Genomic DNA, 15,875 nt, shown 5'->3' on the forward strand with positions numbered 1-15,875 from the left:
TTGTAAGGCCCGTCCGCGCTCTGCTTTGCCCTCAGCCCGGCCCCGCTTCTGGGCTCCTTGGCCGCAGCCCCCGGAGCGACACCAGCCCGGCAGGCCCTGGGGAGCCGGAGCGCTATAGGGGCCCCTTTTACAGTCGGGGAAACTGAGGCACGGCGGGGGGCAAGTGACTTGCCCCGCATCCCCCAGCGGGCCCAGGGTCCCAGTGGGAATAGAGGCCAGTTGCCCGGACTCCAGGTTTTCTGGTGCCTCTTTACAAGCTCCGGAGCTATGCACAGTGATGTCAGGCGCCAGGCCCGGCCCCAGGGTGTAAACAGGGGCTTGTGTGGCACTGGCAGGAGCCTGAAGATGGGGCTAGGCCCCTCCAGCTCCTGCCAGCTGGACCTACAGCCCTGCAGGGGGTAGTGTGTGTGTGGGGGGGGGGGGGGGTGTTTAGGAGAAGCCCTTTGGGTCTAGGCTGTGCACCAGCCTGGGCATCTGCGTGACTTCCCTCAGGTCGGAGCCGAGCCACCGCGGGAACACCCAGGCACTGGACTGACTTTTAATCTAAACTTAGGCGGACACCTCTCCCCTTATCTCTGCTCCCCAGAAGCAGCTGACGTGGAACGGCTACGTGCCGACTGCTCCGGCACAGGGGAGGGGGCCGGTGCGTTGGCTGCACAACAAGTTTTTTTTTTTCTTGGTCAGATTGAACGTCACCACTGGAATCAAAACAAGATTGTGCAGCCTTTCCTCAGCCAAGCGCAGAGCATTCCTGGGAAGCAGAACAAGCAAGAACTTGGGGGGGGCGGGGGGGGAGAAAAAGCCTTCTTTCTCCCAGGCAGATTCCGTTCCCTTCCAGACCCAACTGCTGTTTCACTGTCTGAAACTGGGCCCAAATCCAGTGGGGAAAGATGGCAGCATGTACGAAACCCCAGCAGGTTAGCAGCAAGCCCCAACCAGGTGTGCTCCCTTCGGCACTCTGCTGCCTACAGGCCTCACCCAGCTCCTTGGAGACACGTTCTGGGAGCTGGAAAATCTCTCCAGCTTGGCAAGAGTTTATTTAGCTCAACCCCTCCACCACAATAAGCCCTGCACTGTCTCCAGCCCAGCTGGGCCAGATCACAAGGGAGGTGATCACTTTGGAGGGAGTAAAAGCAGCCCAGAAGTGATGCCGCTTCAGTCCAGTGTAAATGATTTATACCAGCTGGGGATTTGGCCTATATGCCCTCTTTTAGGAGCCATATAACCCAGACAGCCTGGGCTGCATCTAGACTGGCACTTGATTTTGCGCAAAAGCACTGACGTTCTACTGTCCCTAATCAGTGCTTCTTGCGCAAATGCTTTACGTTCCTGTTCGGGCAAAAGCCCTTTTCTGGAAATGTTTTTGTGCAAGAGGGCCAGTGTAGACAGCTAAAAACTGTTTTGCGCAAAAAAGCCCCGATGGCGAAAATGGCGATCGGGGCTTTCTTGTGCAAAGCTGCGTCTAGATTAGCACAGATGCTTTTCTGCAGAAAGTGCTTTTGTGGAAAAGCGTCCGTGCCAATCTAGATGCTCTTTTCCGTAAATGCGTTTAACGGAAAAACTTTTCCGTTAAAAGCATTTGCAGAAAATCATGCCAGTCTAGACATAGCCCACGGAGTATTAGCCTCATTTGAACATGAGATACCAGGAAACAGCAACACTTGGCACTGTCTCTTCTTCGGTGTAAGCAGGAAATATCCATACATCGTCCACAGCTTCCATCAATCCAGGGCAGCTGGTCTTAGGTTTTCATCACAGATCTAGGTTCAGGTTGTTTCGGACCAGCAGCCCTGGTCTGTCCTATAAGAAGCAGGGTTCCTAAGGAATTCACATCTTCAGGCATAAAACCAGAGCTTTGCTTTGTGGCTGACAATGGGAACAGGGCAGCTTCCAGATTCTCCAGGGCTTTAACAGGTGTAATGTGGCGAGTCCTGCCTACATGTGAGTTACAATAGGTTGAAATGCTTTCATCTGTTTTCTCCTTGCTGCTGCATGGAAAGCCCCTGAGCCGGAGTTGGTACGGCAGTATCTGAGCCCCCTCACTCTGCAGTCGCACACCAGAGAGGAGACCTAGGGTATGTCTACACTACAGAGTTTTGTTGGAAAAACGGCCGTTTTTCTAACAAAACTTGAACGTCCACACTGCAATTGCGTTTTCCGCAAGAAAATCGAAAGAACAGAGGGGTTTTCCCAGCATTGGTAATCCTCATTCTATGAGGAAGAAGCCTTTTTCCGAAAGAGCTCTTTTGGGTGTGGATGGGGAAGAGGGAGTTCTTTCTGAAGAAGAGGAAAGAGGAAAAACCACACGTGCCCGGTGGCCATTCTGTCCATAGCAATCACAGCTTACATGCGACAGAGTGTCCATTCAAAAAAGCAGATCGCTTTTTCGATGCACTTTTGCAGCACGGATGCTCTTTTTCGGAAGATCTCTTCTAAAAAAAAAGCTTCTTCTGAAAGAAGCCTGTAGTCTAGACGTAGCCCTAGAGTGCAGCACCGAATCAGCATTAAAATCTTCATGCGGAGCCATTTTAGTGCAAAAACGGTGCAAGCTACCAACCCAGTAGAAGAGAGGCTGCCCGTCCCCTTAGAGCAGTGTTTCCCAAATGGTGTTCCGTGGAACCCTGGGGTTCCGCGAAGTGAAAATAAGGGTTCTGCGAGAAAATTCCACTACAATAACATTTTATTATTTACATTTTTTTGTACACGTTAAATGTGATTTTTGTTTTTATATATGTGCAGTTAAACTAGTGTTGAGCTCATGACCCTGTTTAGCGTTTGTTTATTCTTATCCTTAATTATTTGTGGTCTACTTTTTTCAGCTCCATATATAAGACTGTTATGAAGGATTCCGCAAAAAAATTTTCGAGTTTAAAAGGTTCCATGGCCAAATAAAATTGGGAAGCACTGCCTTAGAGAACAGCTCTGCCACCCCGTTCCCCAGCCTTGGCTTCCTCTCTGCACTAGTGTTCACTGACCATGTAGGAAGTCCTTATGCTGAAATGCAGCCAGGGATCATGCTGGGGAGACACCAGGCCGCACTTGGCGCTTACAGTATCTCTCCCGCTGCCTTTGATCTCTCTGTCTGAACCCAGCGGAGAGATGACACATCCCCATGTCCCGGTCAGCTCACAGCCTGGGGGAGAGGCAGCGTGTGGGACTTGGAGGCGCAGGCTCTCCCGTAGTTTCTGTGATTCTGGAGAAGGAAATCACCCTGCAGCTTCGGGCTGGTTTCCCAGTGTTTGTTCTCGGTCACATGGGCTCCCCCGATTGCCTGTTTCTGCGCAGCAAAGGGAGCAAAGAACACAGGCCTGGGTCCTGCGCAACAGCTTTGCACGACCCAGTGCAGAAGGATGGGTTATTGGCATGAATACCGCAGGCCAGACCGCACCCCTGTGCGCATGCCGGTGAGCGGTCACTCAGGCAGGTGCATGGAAGGCACCAGCACTGCTTGGGTTTGTAACTGCTCAGCAGGGAGGCTCCCCCAACCATAACAGTGTGAGGGGGCCCAAGCTGCCAACGTGACACTGCTTCTGCCCAGAAAAATCGGTGTGGGTAGAGTGCCACCAAAAAACGCTGCTTCCATAAGACACAGAGAAGGAAGAAGAATCCGCAGTAGACAGGGGCTAGACCCGGCTGTGGGCTGGTGGCCAGGGCCCTGTTTTCCAGCGAGCTACTTGTCTGGCCTCCTTATGGTCGTGCCCGGGCAACTCACAACCAATGGATTTTAGCCATGGAGGGGCAGGAAGCATCATCCCCTTCTCACAGGGCAGATTCAGTGACTTACCCCCGTGACGCAAGGAGGCTGCAGCAGAGCTGGGAGGTGAACGCGGGTGTCCCAAGCCCCTACTCACACGACCGTCCTTTTTCGCTAGCCCACGGGTCTCACATTCCCAGCCTACGGGCCAGTCTCAGCCGGAGTGATTATGCAATCGGGACTGGGACTCCTGGCAGGCTGTCTGTTACCCAGCCTCTTCCTGCCATCACCCCGCCTCTCTCCCCCTGCTCTAACCTGTCCCCCAAGCATGCAGCTTTGGGGGTCTTTGGAGGGGATGGTGCTATACGGTGGCAGGGTCACGCCCCCATAAGTTCCCTGTGGCAGCAGGAGCCGTGGAGGAAGGGGCACGCACTGGGCGGATGCACATGCTCCAGCTAGGACTGGCCCACGGGTGGGAATTTGAGACTGACCCTAGCCAGTCCCCAGCTCCGCCACTGACGTGCTGCATGCCCTTGGCAAGCCCCTACACCTCTGTGCCTGTCTCCTTTGTCACTCAGTCTTTTCAGTTCAGACAGGGTAGGGCTGCTCTCCTGCCGACTGAGTGAGCAAGGGGGCTCTGATCCCAGCGGGATTTGTTAAAGGGGCAATGGATCTCCGTGATCACCCCCTTCCCAATGCAAAGGGGAGTTCAGCAGGCGGCTGGACACAGACCCGGAGGCAGGTTTGTCGGCAGCTGACCCAGTTCGTCCCGGCGACGGCTCTGCTCCATACCTGAGCTGAGTTTGGCACAGACCTCAGCCAGGGGCTATCCTACCCTGAGAGGGGGCAGAGCAGAGGGAAAAATGCCACACACCGTTCGCCCCTGTGTTTATTTGCAGGCAGGGAGCGAGGGGGCTTTCAAAGCCACCCCTGGAAGGGGGCACGTTATGTTGCAAAGACCACACGCCTCTGGGCGCTGTACTTCTTCAGGGTGCCCAGGGGGACGCTGCTCACTTGGAAGCTCCCCCCGCAGATAGTCACGGGGCCGCTGTACTTGGGGGTGAACTGCTCTTGCTGCTCCGTCCCAAAGAAGCGCTGCCCCTTCCACGGCAGGATCAGGTGAGAGTGTTTTACCTGGGAGACAGGGGAGGCCATTGGCGGGGGGGGGGGGGATTCAGCCTTTAACCACCCCGCCCCCGGAAGCTGCCCTGCCGCTCAGCTCTCTGGGCTGCAGAACACTAGCTCAGTGTTCAGGTCGATGCCAGCATGAAACCGGAGCTTTCCAAGGGGTCGGTAGCTGGCCATGGGAACTGGGCAGCCTCAGAATCTCCCAGTGTCTTGCCCACGTGTGAGTCACCTGCCCCGCTCTCACCCCGAGGGCCACGTCTGGGAGAAGAGTGGAGGCGTCCCTGCTAAGCATGGAAGGGGCTCTGGTCTCACCTAGTAGCGCCCACACCCTCCCACTGCCCATCTGGCCACTAGAGAGCCTTCTGTATGTAACGGGGCCCACGAGGAGAACACACTGTGTACTGGGCTATTAACTGGGCCTAGCAATGGCAGGTTTGCAGACATTTTGGTGGTGCCCATAATGTGCAGAGTCCCCCCCCAAAATCCTTTCCCCCACCTGCCTAAGGGAGGTGAACGCGGGTCTCCCAAGCGTAAGGCTCTGGGGGGAAGTTCAAGGGGGAGAGCAGTACAGGCTCTGGGCTGCGGCAGAGGACTGGGGTGCAGGCAGGCTGAGGGGTTTGGGAGGGAGGGAGGGAGGGAGTTTGGGTGCAGGAGGGAGTCTGGGGTACAGGCTCTGGGGTGGGGGGTAGGGATGCAGGGTGCAGGCTCTGGGAGAGAGCTTGGGGGCTGGCGGGGGTGTGGGAGTTTGGGACAGAAGGAAGGCGGGGGAGAGGTTGTAGGCGCTGGGGTGTGTGAGTGATGCGCTTGCTTAGGGCACCCACCTTTGGCAGTTACTCTGGGGGGGCAGGAGTCTCCATGTGCTTCCCCCCAAGCACTTCTCCTGGCCCTGCCTGCCACCTCCAGGCAATTTAAAATGCCTGGAATTGACAGGCAGGGCCAGGGGAAAAATCCTGGCAGGCCCAGGCCAGGAATATTCCTGGTGTCCAGCCCCATGGGACCATATAATTCGCCGCCTATGACTGGGCCAAGTTCAGCAGCGGGCAGCCCCCGACCCTCCCTGCTCCCTCCAGAGAAGCCTACTTGTGGGGTCCCCTGGGAGTGTCCCTTTTCCTCCGAGCTGCTGGGGGGCAGGGAGACTTGCTCAGCTCTCCTCCCCAGGAGGAAGCCAGGCCCCACACACCCATTTTTGCCTTACCTGCTGCAGTGACTCTTCAGAGGGCCGGAGCGTCCGCTGTCTGTGCGGGACCAGCATCGCCTGCGTGGTCGTGACTGCTCCTTCGCCTGCTCACGAGTGGGGAAAAGAGCCAAGTCAAGGCATGAAAGGTGCAGGCAAGCCCCGAGCGTTATTGTGTGACTCAATCATGCACCCCTCTGGGGTCTGCCCTGCCTGAGGAGAGACACACGGTCTTACCCCGGGCACAACTGCAGGCAGGACACCTGCCACGGTGCAGAAGGGAGAACGAGACAGAAAACATTAATGCCACCGGGCTAGACTGGTCCCCCCATCTCAAAGGCCACAAGCAGGCTAGAGGGAGTTCAGAGACATGGCGGAGATTGACTAGAGCTCTGGAAAAACTGCCCTAGAAAGGCCAATGTTGAAGACTGTTTACTTTAGAGGAGGCGAATGAGAGGATGTGACAGCCGTATACAGACTCAACTAGCACAGAGAAGGCAGATAGGTCACTGGTCACCCTGTCACACACAGATGGACACAAAGGCAACACATTTAAGAAGGATCAAGGAGGATTTTTCCTCACCCATAGGCTGTGTCTAGACTGGCCAGTTTTTCTGGAAAATCAGCTGCTTTTCCGGAAAAACTTGCCAGCTGTCTACACTGGCTGCTTGAATTTCCGCAAAAGCACTGACTTCCTACTGTAAGAAATCAGGGCTTCTTGTGGAAATACTATGCTGCTCCCGTTCAGGCAAAAGTTCCTTTTGCGCAAAGCTTTTGCGCAAAAGGGCCAGCGTAGACAGCTCAGATTTGTTTTCCGCAAAAAAGCCCCGATTGCGAAAATGGCGATTGGGGCTTTTTTTGCGTAAAAGTGCGTCTAGATTGTCACGGACGCTTTTCCGCAAAAAGTGCTTTTCTGGAAAAGCGTCCGTGCCAATCTAGACACTCTGTTCCAAAAATGCTTTTAACGGAAAACATTTCCGTTAAAAGCATTTCCGGAAAATCATGCCAATCTAGACGCAGCCATAGAGAGTATGAACATCCATTGTTACTCCCACCCTCTTCAGCCAACCTCTCTGTACCTCGGGTTAGACAGACTCACAGAATCAAAAAACACTAGAACTGAAAGAGACCTTGAGAAGTCATCAAGTCCAGCCCCCTACCCCCATGGCAGGACCAAGCACCAACTAAAGCATCCCTGATAGATGCCTATCTAAATGACTCCGGTGATGGAGATTCCTCGACCTCCCTAAGCAATTTATTCATGTTTAGCCACCCTGACAGGTAGGCAGTTTTTCCTAATGTCCATCCTAAACCTCCCTTGCTGCAATTTAAGCCCATGGCTTCTTATCCTATCCTCAGAGGTCAAGGAGAACAATTTTTTCCCCTCCTCCTTGTAACACCCTTTTAGGTACTTAAAAGCTGCTCTCATGTCCTCTCTCAGGCTACATCTACCCTACAGGGTTTTTGTGCAAGAACAGCTGTTTTTGTGCAAAAACCCGCAGAGCGTCCACACTCATTTACAGGACATTTTTTGCACAAGTACATTTACAGTAAATCAAAAGAACAGAGGAGGTTTTTGCGGTCTAGGTATTCCTCTTTTTACGAGGAATGACTCCTTTTTGTGCAAGAGTTCTTGCAAAAAACGGTATGTATGGACAGGCAACAGGGAGGTTTTGCGCAAAAAGAGCCAATCGAAAAAAGCACAGATGCTCTGGTGGCTATTCTGTGACTAGCAATCAGAGCTTTCTTTCGAGAGAGCCTCCATGCGGTCTGGATGCTCTCTTGCACAAAAGCGCATCACTTCTGCAATGCGCTTTTGTAGTGTGGTTATTGCCTTTGTGCAATAAGTTTAGATAGGCAATTTAGATAGGCATCTATCAGGGACGCTTTAGTTGGTACCTTTTGTAGTTATTGCCTTTGCGCAATAAGTTTTTGCGGAAGATCTCTTCTGCAAAAAGTTTCTTGCGCAAGACGCCTGCAGTGTAGACATAGCCTCAGTCTTCTCTTTTCCAAACTGAACTAGCCCAATTTCTTCAGCCTTCCCTCATCGCTCATGTCTTCTAGACCTTTCATCATTTTTGTTGCTCTTCTCTGGTTCCTCTCCAACTCTTTCTTGAAATGTGGGGCCCTTTCAGCCAGGCTATTGCAGAACTGTCCCATATGGGGCTTTAACACTCTCCCTGAGGCATCGGGTGCTGTGCAGAGGAGTGGATTACTTGGATCTTTACTCTGAGTCACTATAGAAATTCTCAAGTTAGCACAACTGGGTCTACCGAGATTCCTGCTCCTGGTGCTTTAGGGAGGCAGTTTGAGAGAGGCCAGATGGGGACAGTTCTGTGCAGCCTGCACAATACCATGCTTGCCCTCCTAGCACCCTACTGCAGGTCTCCGAGCCTGGGAGCATGGCTGTGCATGGGAGACTGCTCATGCAGGGGGAGCAGGACCTCAGAGCTCTGAGCTGAGACAAGAGCGCTGTCTGGTGGTGACAGGCGTATAGGCCGGAGACCCAGATAGGGCGGCCACTTGCACAGCCCTGCCATTCTGGGTACTCTGGAGAACAGAGTGGGCCTACCCCCCACTTGTGTGACCCTCCCCCTCAGCGTGGCTTGCAATGCTGCCCTGTTGCTGGCATGACTTTGCATGCGCAATGAGTGTGAGGAGACGGTGGCGGAGTAGCCTGTGCGTCTCTAAGGCGTCGTCTGTCTGCAGCTGGGCAAAACGAGACCCATGTCTGTCTCGGCAGCAGCTGGGGGTTCACATTGGAAGTGCCGGCCGGTGCACTGTAAAACCGGCTGAATGCCCTGCCTGAAGCCAGCCTGGATGATGTGACCCACCAGAGAGAAACCAGGGGATTCAAACAGAAAAGGCAGCAGGTCTCCTGCAGCACAGAAACAGCCGAGAAAGAAGGTACAGTACCCTGCAGCAGGCCCCTAGCAAGGGAGGGTGCCTCTCAGGGGAGGGGCTGTGCCCAGTACCAGTCTGGATGGGCAAGTCTTCGGGTTTGCGCTTTTAGCAGCTTTGTTCCTAAAGCGTAGCCCCTCCCCGACCCCCGAGCACAGCTCTGATTGAGCAGGACAGCCGGCTGCCACGGAAGGCGAGCTGAAGAGGGAAACAAAGGCAGGGCACGGGCAGAGGTACCACGAGGGGGCATTCGGGGGTGATGGTCCCACTGCTACAGCGACCAGGATCCATTCAGTCCATTCTCATGCAAACAACAAGGACGGGAGAGACATCCCCGTCCCCATCTGCTACCCCCCATAGACCTCCCTGAGGAGTTAGCGCAGGCCTACTCACTTTTAGAAGCTCCGGGGGCCACAATGATACTTACAGCACATGCCGAGGGCAGCAACTTAAGTGTGGTTGCATATCCGTGCAAATATATGCAATTAGCTTCTTTCACACTGACGGGCATGAATACAAAGATTAAGGCAAGACGACACAACACACAGGCCCCATTTAAGTCGGTTCTTCAGATATGAATAAAATGCAATATCTACCTGATTTCCACCCGTAGGTCAGCACTTTGAATGAGCAATGACAGTCCAAGAATTTAATTTCTAAAACGCATCTCAGCAGAAGACCATTCTATTGACTCCTTTTTTGTTTTGGCTCCCACCCGCGGGCCACAAACAAACAGGCCACGGGCCGCGTGCGACTCATGGGCCGCATGTTGAGTAGCCCTGAGTTAGTGGATGCCAGAGCAAAGAACCAAGAGGTGAGAGGGGATATTTTAGCCTATTCCACACGAGACCCCATATGAATCCCTGCCTTGGGCTGCACCAACAGACCTTATAATTCAGACACTCCACCCCCGTTCCCTAAGGCAGTGAGAGAAGTGCTTGGTTCCTGGAAACCAGCAGAGGAAACTCCAGCAAGAGGAAGGGAAGCGCATCTGGCTCCAGAGTCCAACGGCTCATGGCACAAGCCACCACAAGATGGCAGTGAGTGGTAAGACTCACACAGGTGGCATCTTTCTCACACTTTCTCACACTTTGGCGCTGCAGCATTGGGGATATGGAACATCCTCGAGGCAGGCCATAGGAGCGCTGAGCAGCAAGTTCTGTGCCTGGCTTTTGGGGTCACTGCCCCACTCTTGTAGACAAATTAGGGTGCATTAGGAGGAGCATTGCCAGCAGATCCAGAGCAGAGATTATACCCCTTTATTTGCACTGGTGAGGCCACATCTGGGGTATGTCTAAACTACATGGCTCCGTCGCCGGAGCCATGTAGATTTGTTGTTTTGGCAAAGGCAAATGAAGCCGCGCTTTAAATGATCGCGGCTTCATTTAAATTTACATGGCTGCCGCGCTGAGCCAACAAACAGCTAATCAGCTGTTTGTCCGCTCAGCGCGCTAGTCTGGACGCTCCCCTGCCGACATCAAAGCCCTTTGTCGGCAGCCCCGGTAAACCTCATCCCACGAGGAATAACGGGGCTGCCGACAAAGGGCTTTGATGTCGGCAGGGAAGCGTCCAGACTAGCGCGCTGAGCGGACAAACAGCTGATCAGCTGTTTGTCGGCTCAGCACGGCAGCCATGTAAATTTAAATGAAGCCGCGATCATTTAAATTGCGGCTTCATTTGCCTTTGCCTATGTGTCTAATCTACATGCCTCTGACGACAGAGGCATGTAGTCTAGACACAGCCCTGGAGTACTGTGTCCAGTTCTGGGACCCCCCATTACAGAAAGGAAGTGGATACATTGGAGAGGGTCCAGCAGAGGGCAACAAAAATGATGAGGGGGCTGGAGCACATGACTTACGAGGAGAGGCTGAGGGATTTGGGCTTGTTTAGTCTGCAGAAGGGAAGAGTGAGGGGGGATTTGACAGCAGCCTTTATCTGCTTGAAGGGGGCTTCCAAAGAGAATGGAGAGAGGCTGTTCTTGATGGGGACAGATGGCAGAATGAGGAGCAATGGTTTCATGTTATAGTGGGGGAGGTCTAGGTTGGATATTAGAAAAAACTTTTACTAGGAGGGCAGTGTAGCACTGTGATTGGTTCCCTAGGGAGGTGGTGGAAGCTCCATCGCTACAGGTTTTGAAGTCCAGGCTTGAGAAAGCCCTGGCTGGGATGATTTAGTTGGGGTTGATCCTGCTTTGGGCAGGGGGCTGGACTCGATGACCTCCTGAGGTCTTTTCCAACCCTGTGATTCTACAAAGATGACTCCATTCCAGGCAGCACATGCTGCAGCCTCCGACCTAAACACACCCGTCACTTCAGTCCCCAGTTCACCCCACTGCAGGCAGAGCGCCTGGCAGGGGCAGACCACCAGGACCCCATGCAGAGGGCACCTGGGAGCACCCAGCCCTGGGACAAGTCCCAAGGTTGGGGAGAGCCTGGGCCGTGGAGCTGTGCTCGGGTGCAAGGGACTGTGCCTTACTGGGATAATTAAAGGGTAGGTGGCTCTGGAAGTGGCTCTTGCTGCTGGAGGTCTGGCTCCGGCTCTCAGGCGGTGGCTGATAATCCGAGTGCTGCGTGGTGCTGAAGAAACAGGCGTTTAAATGCTTGTCACCCAGAGACACGTTGTTTCGGAGTCTCCAGGGTGGCACCTCTGGCTGAGGTGGACCGGCCCCCACGTCCATCTGGTGTAAACGAGAACAGAAGTGAACAAGCCAGTGCCGGAGCAAAGTGCTCCTCTCGGCTTCCCAGCCACAAGGATGAGCTGCCCGCTCAGAGGACACTTCGGCTATGTCTCCACTGGCTGGTTCTTGCGCAAGACTGTCTTGCACAAGGGTTCTTGTGTAAGAACTCTTGCACAAGAACACGTCCACATTGCCATGTGCTTTTGCACAAGAGCATCCAGGGCAGTGTGGACGCTCTCTTGTGCAAGAAAGCTCTGATGGCCATTTTAGCCATAGGGCTTTCTGGCACAAGAGCTCTTGTGCAAGAGGGCTTACACTTGTTAGAAAAGAGCGTAGCTCTTGCACAAGAAGCCCTGTCTTCCGACGCCATATTGTAAATCTTCTTGTGGAAGAGCAGGCGGGCAGTGTGGATGCTCTGTAGGTTCTTGTGCAAGAACCCGGCAGTGTAGATATAGCCAGGTCGCTGTTAGCTGCAGGATGCTGGGTATTTCTCTGGCAGGCTGCACTGCTTCTGCCTGGGATGGTGACCCCACCATGATCCCCCCAAGCTGACCTTTTGAGAGTGAGCTCTGTGACCTCACTGTGCTCTCTGAGGCTGTAAGCCTGTGACTGGAGGCTCTCTGCAAGCCCTGGGGAAGGGTGGCTCTGTGGCAGCCGGAACAGAAGCCAGGCCTCCCAGGGAATGTGCCCAAAGACTGGGACAGGACACGGTCCTTGCTCACTCATAACACGAATGTGTGGCCAGTGTCCTTTCGAGACCCAGCCTGCAGCCGCTCGGCCCTTCTGGTGCATTCAGTGAACTTTAGAACACGGAGCAACTCTGCGACAGCAGCTGGCACAGACCGGGGTGTGGAAGAAGCGGTTGGTGGTGGCATTCGCACGCTCCCGATTCCTCCCAGGGTCTTCGTCGCCTCTGAGGACCGATGAAGCCTTTTTGCTTGCGCCCAAGATTTTCACAGGGGCTGGGAAAGGCAAGAAGCACGTCCTGTCAGGGTTCCCAGTTCTGGACAGGCTGGAGCGGCAGCAGCATTCCCGGACGGGATGCGTGGCCAGAAGGAAAGGCCCATCCAGCTGTGTCTACGGCACATGGAGAAAGGCTGTTTTGGGGGTGAGGGGCTGAGCGGGGGCAGGAGATCTGGGTTCATTTCCTGGTTCAGGTTTTCAAGTGCACTCGGCCCCGGGCTTAGAGGCTCTTCACGGTTCCCAGTCAGAGCTGCTGGGTGTTGAGCGCTTTTGAGGACCTGGCTGCTTATTTGGAAGCCTAGAGAGGAGCTGCACGCCTGGCAATTGACACCATCGCATCTTTGAGTCTCAGTCCCCTGTCGGTAAAATGGGAACAATCTCCTTCCCTTCCCCCACCTCTCCGAGCACTTCAGGGCAGAGACTGTCTCCCATCACACATGGCCATGGGCAGGGCCTCTTGTTGCTACTGTAATACAAACTCTAAGGGGGAGGACACGGGCAGAGCAGCGGCCGCTCCCAGTTATGCCTGAGCTGAGCAGAATGCTGGCAGCTGCGCTTTCTGCACATGGGTTCTGCTGCCTCTGGGATAGGGTTGCCATGTGTCCCGTTTTGAACTGGACAGTCCAGTATTTGGGCTTTCTGTTCGGGAAACAAATTGAGAAAATAGAAATGAGAAAATAGAAATGTCCAGTTTTTTCTAAATCAGATGTCATGTAGATTGTGATGTAATGTCAGGCGTGTCCAGTATTTTTGTTAAAACCATTTGGCAACTCTACACTGGGACAAAGCAAGGGTGGGAATAACAAAGGGCCGGGACAGGAGGGATAACCACGTGGAGGCCATATTTTCATTCACCCTGGGTCAAATGCGGGACTGGTGGAAGCAAGTGTCACCCCCCGACCCACTCCCCGAAGTCAACTGATGTGCACCTACTTCCATCAAACATTTATCTGGCCCCACATGGTCTTGAGGCTTGGCGAGGGTGTAAGTTTGGGTAAAACTGGACTCAGATTTGATCCCGCAAGCACTGGCTTCGGTTTGTAAAACCAATCACCCAAGTTTTGCATGAGCCCAGCAGTTTTCAAACTTTTTTCCCCATGACTCAGTTGAAGAAAATGGATGATGCTGTGACCCAACGGAAAGTGACTAGAGTGTGGGTGCCGGGGTGGGGAGGATGGGCTTTGGGGTGTAGGAGGAAGCTATCGCTTTGGAGGGCAGGGCTGGGGTGGGAGGGGCTGACCTGGAGCAGCTCCCGGTCGGTGGTGCAGCGGGAGGGGGGAGGGGGGCTAAGGCAGCTTCCTGCCTCTCCTGGCACCGCAGACCCCCCTGTGCGTTCCCGGCCAATGGGAGTGTGGGGCTAGTGCTCAGGGCAGGGGCAGTGCACGGAGCCCTGTGCACTCCCCCCCCGCCACATACCTAGGAGCCAGGCCTGGTGCTGGCTGCTTCTAGGACACAGCACCACCTGCGGTGTCAGGACAGGCAGCACCTCCGTTGCTCACCTGAGCTCCCTGCGGCAATGAGACCCAGAGCCCAATATTCTACGACCCAGTCCTGGGTCACCACCCATAGTTTGAAACCCACTCACTAGCCCGCTGGAGGCAAGAACAGCAAGATCTCACAGCGTGCGAGTAACTGGAAACCAAACTCCCCCTGGCGCACGCACCAGAGGAAGTCAGGCCAAAGAAATTAACCAGCGTGTTGCTCAAAACACGTATCGGTCAGCCCCTTGAAATGGGAATAGCTTCAGAAAGTAGAAAACAGCGGGAGCGGGGTGCACGGCACCGGAAAGGTCAGTGGTAAATGCTACTCCCCAGCTAATAGGAAAGCACAGCTGTACAACGTCTGTGATCTCTCGCTGCGTCCATACCTGGCTCCCGCAGTGGGAACGACTCCAGGGTCACAGTACCGAATCTGGTGTGACCATCCCCTGGTTTGACGTTCGTCTTGTATACTTGGGAGGCAGCACGTTCCTTGTCATAAACTCTGCAAGGCACCAGATACGAGTTGCTGAGAGAAGGCAGTGAGCTGCAGGTAGAGGACTCAACAAGAACTTCCCAGGGACAGCCCATCCGCTGGACTTGCTGGCTACCTGCGGTTCCTTGTGTCGGGCACGGTGTAGGCACGTTTCCCCTCGCTGGTGCTGACGCTGCTCCTGGGGTCTCCAAACACAATGGAAGACTTGTTCTATGGAGAAACTTCCTCTGAGTGACGCTGCCTGCTATGGAGCAGACCTCACCAGTTAATTACAGGGGGAAACGGGGACTTTGCTGACTGTCTCCCCAGGCTTGCCCACCAAGCAATGGGGGGCAGTGCTTACCTGGAGCAGCTCCCCAGGGATGCACATGGCTCTCTGTCCCCTGCCACTCCCAGGCACTGCCCCCCTGCTGCTCCTATTGGCTGTGATTACAGCCAATCAGAGCGGCAGGAGAAAAGCGTCCAGGCAGCACCTTTCCTGCTGCCGTTTGCCTAGCTGGGGGGAGTGGGAGCAGAAGTGGGAGTCCCCAGAGCTACTTCCTCTCCCCACCAGGCAGAGCCCATGGGTCAGATTTCACCCTAGCTTGCCTGACTCCAGCCCTCCAGGCCCTTCCCCCACAGCGGGGAGCCGGCATTGGCGCACCAGTTCTGCAGCAGTGCTGGAGCACAGCACAGGCTCCGCAATGCTGGGGGGAGAACCCCAAGCCTCGGAGCCCAGAACCAAGCAAGCTGGGGGCCAGAGTTACCCCCCGGGCCGTAGGTTCCCCACCCCTAGTTTAGATGAACCCAGAGATATCAATTATTTACGCTCATCGCACCTTTCATCAGAGGGTCTACAACCGTAGTCCTCACAATAACTCTGGGAAGTCACACCAAGGGCCAAAATGTTCACACTTGAGCACTACAGCCACAGATGTCTGAGCGCCCCCATCTCCCAACAAGGGAACAGGACCATGGGAGGGGCGGCCCCAAGAGAATAAGGCCATTTACTCTGGTAGCTGAATATGGAGTTAGGATGCTGATGGTACCTGGACGCAGGACTTCACAGGAGGGATCCAGCCACCCTCAAACTGTTCTCGGTAAGAAGTACCATAGTAGGAGCATTTGTCACCTTTAATTGTGGGAACTCCTCCTGCCAAGCAACACAGAGAGAAGGAACAGAGTGCTCAAGTACAGCGCTGAGGACGTGTCAGAAGCTAATATAGGAACTAGGGTTCCAAACCAGCTGCCCTCTGCCCAGTCTCACACTTGCCTGGAGTATCTATCCACTAAAACTAGAGGAAGAGGCTATTGCAACTTGGCTCCTTCATGACAACCCTCCAGCCCGGGGTGCTGTCTGCCTAGAACAGGGGAGGGCAATAATT

The 15,875-nt window shown here is 54.4% G+C and overlaps 1 protein-coding gene across 10 annotated transcripts in view; it reads right to left on the bottom strand.

Moving 5' to 3' along the window:
* Positions 1-2,662: 2,662 nt before the first annotated feature.
* Positions 2,663-15,875, bottom strand: part of SAXO5 (stabilizer of axonemal microtubules 5) — a 37,966-nt gene continuing 24,753 nt past the window's right edge. For 7 of the 10 annotated variants that reach the window (XM_075902949.1, XM_075902948.1, XM_075902946.1 and 4 more), the window contains 7 exons: positions 15,540-15,643; positions 14,627-14,721; positions 14,405-14,520; positions 12,418-12,536; positions 11,373-11,574; positions 6,018-6,106; positions 4,566-4,828 (listed from right to left, as the gene is read on the bottom strand). In XM_075902949.1, coding sequence (XP_075759064.1) covers positions 4,640-4,828; positions 6,018-6,106; positions 11,373-11,574; positions 12,418-12,536; positions 14,405-14,520; positions 14,627-14,721; positions 15,540-15,643 — 914 coding nt within the window. In that variant the 3' untranslated portion in view covers positions 4,566-4,639. Of the gene's footprint in view, positions 3,278-4,565; positions 4,829-6,017; positions 6,107-11,372; positions 11,575-12,417; positions 12,537-14,404; positions 14,521-14,626; positions 14,722-15,539; positions 15,644-15,875 lie in introns of those variants that run through there. The other 3 variants (XM_075902952.1, XM_075902951.1, XM_075902950.1) reach the window with 3 other exon arrangements.

The sequence above is a fragment of the Pelodiscus sinensis genome, chromosome 19, assembly GCF_049634645.1.
Source record: "Pelodiscus sinensis isolate JC-2024 chromosome 19, ASM4963464v1, whole genome shotgun sequence".
Classification (NCBI taxonomy): domain Eukaryota; kingdom Metazoa; phylum Chordata; order Testudines; family Trionychidae; genus Pelodiscus; species Pelodiscus sinensis.